Below are 9,264 nucleotides of genomic sequence, written 5' to 3'. Positions count from 1 at the left end.
AATCTGCTCATTTATCTCTTTTCTTTTCTTATTTTTTCAATGTCTGTCAAAACCAGGTGCATCTTACAAGCCCAAGCATCTTATCAGCTATCAAATACAGCATTCACTTTTCAAATTATGCGGATTGTTTATAATAACACGATGTCAAAAAAAAATCAAAGTTGCGCAGCTGGTTTAGTTTTATAATGCAGCCACCAAGTGTCATCAGAAGTTTCCCCAGCCAACACTTTGTCCTTTTGCGCAGTGCCCAAAAACATTGGCTTTAAATGGGCTCCCTAAAATAATGATCATTATTTTGTAATTACTATATACAGGGGATCATCGCAATTCGACAGGGTTAGGGTGGTTTTTCATCAGTCGAATCAGCGCTTATTCAAATCGTGAAGCAATTTTTCCAATAAGATACTTAAAAATTATGGGGGATAAGGACCAAGCTCCAGCCTAGACCTCCTCAAAACATCACTATAACCTCTAAAAAACATTAATTTAGACTAAATCTATACTATTAAAAGCTTAATTTATATCTAACTTTTTTTTTATTAAACACATTAGGGTGCTGTACAGTACATTTTTTGGAAATAAGAACACTTGCATGATGCAGCAGTCTCACGGTACTTGTCCCTGTTCTTCCAAATTGTTGATATGTTGATCTAGGGATACCCATTTGCAATGCAACAACACTGTGAGCTATACCTGCCTAACATTTTCTTATAAGCTCAAGCTTATCTTTGAAAGGCAGGAAATTGTACTTCTTAGAGCTGGGGCTGGAGGTGGCTTTCCATCGTCTTGAGTCAGACGAAATGCACGTTTTCCTCTAGCGTTAATTTTTAGTCAAATTAAGATCTATGGTTTCCTTATTCTTTGTTTTGCTGATTATAAACTTGTAGAAAAGTCTAAGTTTATCTTTGATTTTATTCACTACATCTTTCTCAAAATTTCTTTTTTCCTCTCTCCTTACTATAATATATTCATTTCTGGCATCTTTGTACTGCCGTCTATTATAGTCATTTCCCTGATTTATGAGTTTCTTCCATGCTTTATCTTTTGCCTTTTTTGCTTGTATGCATCTAGCATTGTACCAAGCATGTTTTTTTTTCTGAACTCTATAAACAGGTACAAATTTTTTACTCCTTCATTATATTTCTGTAAGAATATGTCATATTTCCCTTCTACAGTGGAGGCTCAATACTCGAACATCTAAATAGTCAAACTTTTCAATAGTCAAACGCAAAAGTTTAACTTAATACTCAAACAAATACCTATTAGTCAAACGTCTGTCAACATGGCTATAAACAAAGGGTCTTTATCTTCCTGCCGCCACACGCACCTCAGTGGCTGGCCACTGCAGGCAGTTGATCCTCCACAGTCGTAAGAATAGTCCTGCGCTTTGTCTCTACAGGGTTTTTTTTTTTTCTTTTTTTTTTTTTTTTAGAAGCTTACAAGGGCACCGAAGAGGCTTGTTAGTGGTGAGAATAAGCCTAAAGGAAAGAATGTAGTGACAGCCATTGAAAGGAAAAACAAGATTATTGATAAATACGAGAAAGGAGGAAAAATAACCGATCTTCCAGGCGAGTACTGTATGGCTAAATCTACAGTAGCCACAATATAAACGACATGCCAGAGGGAGTGAACAGCTACATAAATCTGTTTGCAAACATTGCAAAACTGTGCAGTTATAAAGCAAAAAGAGGATTGTGAAATACTGCAGGAAGACCTAAATAAGATCTGGAAATGGAGTAAAAAGTTGGAGATGGAATTCTATGTGGACAAAAGCCATGTCATAGAAATGGGAGAGTGAAAGACAACCAGTGGGAATCTATAAGATGGGAGTAGTACTAGAGAAAGTAATAAAGGAAAAGGACTTGGGATTGACGATGGAAGAAAACAATCAACCGGTAAGCCATATTGATAGAATTTTCAGAGAGACATAATTTGCTAATGAATATTGGTTTAGCATTTCACTACATGGACAAAGAAATGATGATGAAATTGATAAGTACTGTAATAAGACCCAGAATGGAATATGCAGGATTTATGTGGATGCCCCCCAAAAAAACACACATAAGGAAGTTTGAGAGACTACAAAAAATGGCTACAAGAATGGTTCCAGAATTTGAAGGGATGACATATGAGGAGAGACTAAAGGCTACGGATCTGCCAGCCCTGGAACAGAGAAGGGAGAGAGGGGATCTGATACAAGTTTATAAATTGATCAATGGAATGGACCAAGTGGATAATGAGAAACTGATCCTGAGAGAAGAATATGACATTCGACGCACAAGATCGCATAGTAAAAAACTGATGAAGGGAAGATGTCTGAGAGATGTTAAAAATATAATTTCCCGTAAAGATGTGTTGAGACTTAGAACAGTTTGAGTGAGGAAGTGGTGTCAGCAGAGAGTGTGCATAGCTTTAAAGAAAAATTGGATAAGTGTAAGTATGGAGATGGAGCCACACGAGCGTAAAGCCCAGGCCCTGTAAAACTACAACAAGGTAAATACAACTAGGTAAACTAGGTAAAATATATATACACACACACACACACACACACACACACACACACACACACACACACACACACACACACACACACACAAAGCAGCAAGAAATGAATATGTTAAGGTGAGGAAGGAAGAGGAAAAGAACTTCGAAAAAGATATTGTCGAAAAATGTAAGGAGCAACCAAAATTGTTCTATAGATTCATAAATGGAAAAATTAGGCAAAAAGAAACAATAGAAAGGTTAAAAGGAGAGAACGGGATGATGGAAGACCCAAAAAGTATGGCAGAACTATTAAATAAAAAATTCCAGGTGGTTTTTACTAAGGAATCCAAATTCGAGAGGCCACAGAATAATAGAGACAATCTATATGAAAGAGATTAAAGTAACCAAGCTTGAAATAGAAGAGTTAATGAAGGATCTGGATGAAGAGAAGGCAATGGGACCGGATGAAGTCTCAGGCAGAATACTGAAAAAATGTAGGAAAGAACTAGCAAGTCCTATATACATCATAAAATGCTCAATGGAAAATGGAACAGTTAACATATATAAGAGCGGAAGGCAGGAAGAACCTTTAAATTACAGACCAGTATCACTAACTAGTGTAATATGCAAGATGTGTGAAAGAATAATAAAGAAACAATGGATCGAGTTCCTTGAAGACAACAAATTAATATTAAATAGCCAATTTGGTTTTAGAAAAGGACGGTCTTGTGTAACTAATTTATTGAGTTTCTATTCTAGAATAGCTGATAGAGTACAAGAGAGAGAGGGATGGGTTCACTACATTTATTTGAATTTAAAAAAGGCGTTTGACAAAGTGCCACATCCAAGATTACTGTGGAAGTTAGAGGAGAAGGGTGGCTTAAAAGGAAGCACATTGAAATGGATAGAAAATTATTTGAGGGGGAGAGAAATAAGGACGGTAGTCAAAGATATGAAGTCCAAATGGAGAGCAGTAGAAAGCGGAGTGCCACAGGGGTCAGTATTGGCACCAATACTTTTCCTCATTTATATTAACGACATGCCAGAAGGAGTGAACAGCTACATAAATTTGTTTATGGATGATATGAAACTGTGCAGAGTTATAAAGCAAAAGGAGGATTGTGAAATACTGCAAGAAGACCTAAATAAGATCTGGGAATGGAGTAAGAAGTGGGAAATGGAATTCAATGTGAACAAAAGCCATGTCATGGAAATGGGAAAGAGTGAAAGACGACCTGTGGGAATCTATAAGATGGGAGATGGAGTAGAACTGGAGAAAGTAAAAAGGAAAAGGACTTAGGAGTGACGATGGAAGAAAACAATCAACCAGTAAGCCATATTGATAGAATTTTTAGAGAAACATATAATTTGCTAAGGAATATTGGAGTAGCATTTCACTACATGGACAAAGAAATGATGAAGAAATTGATAAGTACTATAATAAGACCCAGATTGGAATATGCAGGAGTAGTGTGGACCCCTCATAAAAAGAAACACATAAGGAAATTGGAGAGGCTACAAAAATGGCTACAAGAATGGTTCCAGAATTTGAAGGGATGACATATGAGGAGAGACTAAAGGCTATGGATCTACCAACCCTGGAACAAAGAAGGGAGAGAGGAGACCTGATACAAGTTTATAAATTGATCAACGGAATGGACCAAGTGGATAATGAGAAACTGATCCTGAGAGAAGAATATGACATCCAAGCACAAGATCGCATAGTAAAAAGCTGAGAAAGGAAGATGTCTGAGAGATATTAAAAAATATAGTTTCCGCAGAGATGTATTGAGACGTGGAACAGTTTAGATGAAGAAGTAGTGTCTGCAACGAGTGTGCACACTTTTAAAGTAAGATTGGATAAGTGTAGATATGGAGACGGGGCCACACGAGCATAAAGCCAAGGCCCTGTAAAACTACAACTAGGTAAATACAACTAGGTAAATACACACACACACACACACACACACACACACACACACACACACACACACACACAACACACACACACATAAAATGACAATGATATGCAGAAGCTCTCAGAACACTTACAGATACAATATCCACTGCAAAGCAACAGCAGTAACTATCTATTCTAATTATATTCAAAATCTGAGGCCAAATCTACATTGCAAACAAATAAGATAGGATCTTATATGCAACAGCGTGCAGACAAACTATAAATATAGAACGGTCAACTAACTGCAAGTAATTCATACAATTCACAATAATCTTGTGTTGTGTGTGTGTGTGTGTGTGTGTGTGTGTGTGTGTGTGTGTGTGTGTGTGTTTAACATTAAGCAAAATAAAAAAAAAATAATTAAATAATATATTAATTCCATCCTGAAACAATATTTAATATATAAATGTTATGAAAAAATATAGCGAAAAATTCAACTGTGAAGAGAAGCTTCCAGCAATGACTTCAGCAGATAAAAAAAAACATACCTCTGGCAGCATGGCCAGTTCCTTTGAAGCGCACTCAGTGGGATCAAGAGATGGTTATATAGTAAATAGGACCAACCACCACATATAATAAATTATTATATTATAATCTAATATCCACAATACTAAATAATAAATATTACATGTATTTCGTGAGAAGGAATTAGACTTAAACAAGCTGATACCATTTGTAATACTAATTTCTTCAAAATCTACATCAGGTAGTAGTGGCATATGACCTGCAATGAACATATTCAAGAATCAATGTTATGCTACCCAACACAGAGCAATGTATAACAATGTATTTACTTCTATAAGGTAATGTATAACATTATATACAGATGCATTCATCTTAATAATGTAGTTAAAAGTTTCTATTAAATCCTAAGTTCAAGAAAAATGTGTAGCAGTTTGAACTGCTGAGTATGGTGCTGTGCCTTCCCCCACTCCTCACAGCTGTTGGGGTGGCTGCAGTGTAAACCAAGAGGAATTCGTTACGTGTGTTGAGGCGAGGCACAGAAAAAAAACAAAGGCACGTGACGTTCACCAGCACTTCATTATAAGGCACAACCAGGTCTCCTAGTATAATGTCAAGCTAGGTAGTCACAAGCACACTTTCACAACACAGTCACTAACACAGGATATGAGATGGAGCACAGGTGGAGACTTGGTCAGAGGTGCAGTGGTACAGTGGTACCCCACTATCTGTCACCTCTACAACTCTGTCCCAAAGCCGTTCGCTGGCTCGTGCACTCGGATCATGTATTTGAACTGTCTCACACACAAGCACACACACGCACGCACATACCAAAGCCGTTCACTGGTTCATACATTCGAATCATGTATTCGCATCGTCTCACGCACGTACACACGCACGCACATGCACACGCATGCATGCACAACAATGGTTTTGTGAGTGGTGTGTGGCCACCATACTGTTGATAGAGCTTGTTTATCCAAAAACAACACCAGGATACCAATCCAACTACAAAAGTTACTGTATCATCCGTATCTGGTAACTTGGCATCAACAGAAGTGTTTCATCAGGTGATAAATACTGGTGGGATCATGTTGGTGATCTCTGGATGTGCTATGTGAGATGTAGTACTACATGAATATAAAAAGCAATGAGAGATGCATCAGTGAGTTGTTAGCCTTCATGACCCAGCAAATAATATTTCCCTCACATGAAATGAAAGACAATACTCGTTATTTTTTTTTTTTTCAAGATAGTTTATATAGTCTCTCCTCAACTTAGAGACTCCCATTACAAATAGGGAAAAAAAAATAGTTAACAATTAAAATATCTTACATTATATCCCTGATGTTAATCTTAGTTACATCACGATAAATTTCAAATTTAATAATTCAGCAAATACATTGCTTCAAGTTTCCATTGTTGAAAATTTTCTTTATAATAAAACTAAAAAGAATGATATAACATTTCTAACAAATTATTTAAAAGTAACAGAAAGAGCTCATCATAGGAAGACTAAAGATAGTGGTATCACAATATAAACATATAAACACAAATAAAAAAAAAAACACTTTGGTATGGCCATGTTGCCACTAGCACGCAATTTAATAACATGAATTATTATCTAACATGGAACTTAATTTTGCCTCGATGTAATACTGCAACGTGCAGGACTCAAATCTCTAACATGGGCATGGAAGCACAGGAAGGATCAGAAATTAAATATAGTTTACATGAGAAGCTGAAAGCGAGAGAACTGATTGGCAGCTTAATATTCCCAAATATGCAGTGCAAAACATCTAAAAAGGCAGAGATGATCAAAGCAGCAGAGGTATGCAAAAGTGCTCCTACTGCCGCTCCTCCGCTCCTCCACTTCGAGCACATTCCCAAATTGCGAGCAGAGGATCATGAGCGCCAAAAATTAGAAATAAGAGCAGAGGAGCGGGGAGTGGACACTTCAAAATCAAAGTCCACTCTTCTGCTTACACTCATTTTTTCTCATTCTCCACTCTCGCAGTCTGCTCTTTTTCCCATTCTCTGTTCTTTGATTTTCCCTTGAAAGATTACTGTTTCCATGTCACAGACCCATCTCTGTGTGCTGAATGCATAAGAGAGGTGATAGTGTCTGCCATGGAGGCCTACATTCCTCATTCTTTTTTTCAACCTAAACTTTCTAAACCTTTGTTTAACACAACCTGTTCTCATACTATACATGATAGAGAGGTTGCCCACAAAGGGTACTTTAGCCTTCCATCTTCTGAATCTCACATACTTTATATTTCTGTCTGAAGTCTTGCCAAACACTCTTACATAAACAGAAAATGTCAGAAACTATCAAATTCCAACTCCTCTCATGATTTCAGTCATCTGGCCAAGAACATCTTCAACAACTTTACTTTTTCCTCTTTCCCTTCTTTATTTCATCTTGATGGCACCATTGCAATCTCATCTCTCTCTAAAGCTGAACTATTCTCTCAAACCTTTGCTAACAACTCTACCATGGATGATTCTGGGCCTGTTCCTCCCTCTCCTAATTCTCTGACTATTTCATACCTACGGTTAAAGTTCTTCATAATGATGTTTTCCATGCCCTTGCTGGCCTAAACCCTCGGAAGGCTTATGGACCTGATGGGATCCTTCCTATTGTTCTCAAAAACTGTGCTTCCATGCTTGCACCTTGCCTGGCCAAACTCTTTCAACTATGTCTATCGACTTTTACTTTTCCTTCTTGCTGGAAGTTTGCATACATTCAGCCTGTTCCTAAAAAAAGTGACCGTTCTAATCCCTCTAACTACCGTCCTATATATCTAATCTCTTGCTTGTCTAAAGTTTTAGAATCAATCCTCAATAGGAAGATTCTCAAACATCTGTCACTTCACAATCTTCTATCTGATCACCAGTATGGTTTCCATCAAGGTTGCTCTACTAGTGATCTGCTTTCCTTACTGAGACTTGGTCATCCTCTTTTAGAGATCTCGGTGAAACTTTTGTTGTTCTGTTAGACATATCAAAAGCTTTTGAAACAGTCTGGAAAAGACATTTGATTTCAAAACTGCCCTCCTATGGTTTCTATCCTTCTCTCTGCAACTTTATCTCAAGTTTCCTTTCCAACTGTTCTATTGCAGCCATGGTAGATGGCCACTGCTCTTCTCCTAAATCTATCAGTGGTGTTCCTCAGGGCTCTGTCCTATCACCCACTCTCTTTTTATTATTCATTAATGACCTCCAGAACCAAACTTCTTGCCCTATCCATTTTTACACTGATGATACCACCCTACATCTTTCCACGTCCACAGATCATGCAGGGATGCCACAGAATGCCTAACTTCTGATCTTTCTAAGATTATTTTACTGGAGCAGAGAAAACTTAGTAGTTTTCAGTGCCTCTAAAATTCAATTTCTCCATCAATCAACTCAACACAAGCTTTCAAACAACTATCCTCTCTTCTTCAATGACACTCAACTGTCTCCCTCTTCCATACTAAATATCCTCGGGCTGTTCTTTACTCATAATCTTAACTAGAAACTTCACATATCATCTCTTGCTAAAATAGTTTCTATGAAGTTAGGCATTCTAAGGCATCTCCGCTAGTTTTTCTCACCCCTCCATCTGCTAACTCTTTATAAGGGCCTTATCCGTCCCTGCATGGAATACTCTTCGCATGTTTGGGGTGGTTCTACTCATACAGCTTTATTAGATAGGGTGGAATTAACTCCATCACTACTGCACTGCACAACCCCCATCCCCCTGCACCATGTTTTGTTGCGGGGTGCTGACATAGGAAGATATTCATTTCATCCCTTGTGACATGAAGCCACTTTTTTCCCATAAACTTTTTGAGATTTATTGTTGGGTTGTCCATGAAAAACTTGGCTGCACGAACATTCGTCCAAAAACACGGCAACTCTACCACCTCGTCTGACATGAAGAGCTGGAAGCAGTTCAAAGCACTCATGTCATTCCTTGGTACATCAGGATGAAAGCCAGAAAAATCCTCAGTCAGGATAGGAAGAGTACCAGGACGCTGCTCAGCAAAGGGATCAGATAATAGAAAGTGTGGAGGGAAGCATCCAGTGCAGGACTGCATGGCCGCTCATCATCCTCGCCGCTTCCATCACTTTCTACCTCGGAGCTACTGACCTCACTGTCATTTTCTGGCAAATATTCCTCATCTAAGTCACTAATGAGGCCTTCTAATTGAGTTTCATTGTCCTCAGAATCTGTAATTCATTTAATAGATCCAGGTCACCCTCAGAATCCCTCAAGAATAACAATGACAACGCCATTATGCGACACTGGAACATTGCCTGCTGGCCACCACCCCTCCCTTCAGGCCTCAAGATCCCCCTCCCCCTAA

The 9,264-nt window shown here is 38.1% G+C and overlaps 1 protein-coding gene across 1 annotated transcript in view; it reads right to left on the bottom strand.

Moving 5' to 3' along the window:
• Positions 1 to 9,264, bottom strand: part of LOC123514889 — a 564,015-nt gene that overhangs the window by 331,957 nt on the left and 222,794 nt on the right. The window contains exons 23-24 of the mRNA XM_045273148.1: positions 8,925 to 9,127; positions 5,384 to 5,524 (exon numbers count right to left, since the gene is read on the bottom strand). Of these exons, the coding sequence (XP_045129083.1) occupies positions 5,384 to 5,524; positions 8,925 to 9,127 (344 nt within the window). The remainder of the gene's footprint in view (positions 1 to 5,383; positions 5,525 to 8,924; positions 9,128 to 9,264) is intronic.

Source organism: Portunus trituberculatus, chromosome 38 (genome assembly GCF_017591435.1).
Source record: "Portunus trituberculatus isolate SZX2019 chromosome 38, ASM1759143v1, whole genome shotgun sequence".
NCBI classification, from domain to species: Eukaryota; Metazoa; Arthropoda; class Malacostraca; order Decapoda; family Portunidae; genus Portunus; species Portunus trituberculatus.
Note: the sequence above shows the minus strand (reverse complement) of the source record. Positions and strands in the feature narration are given on the sequence as shown.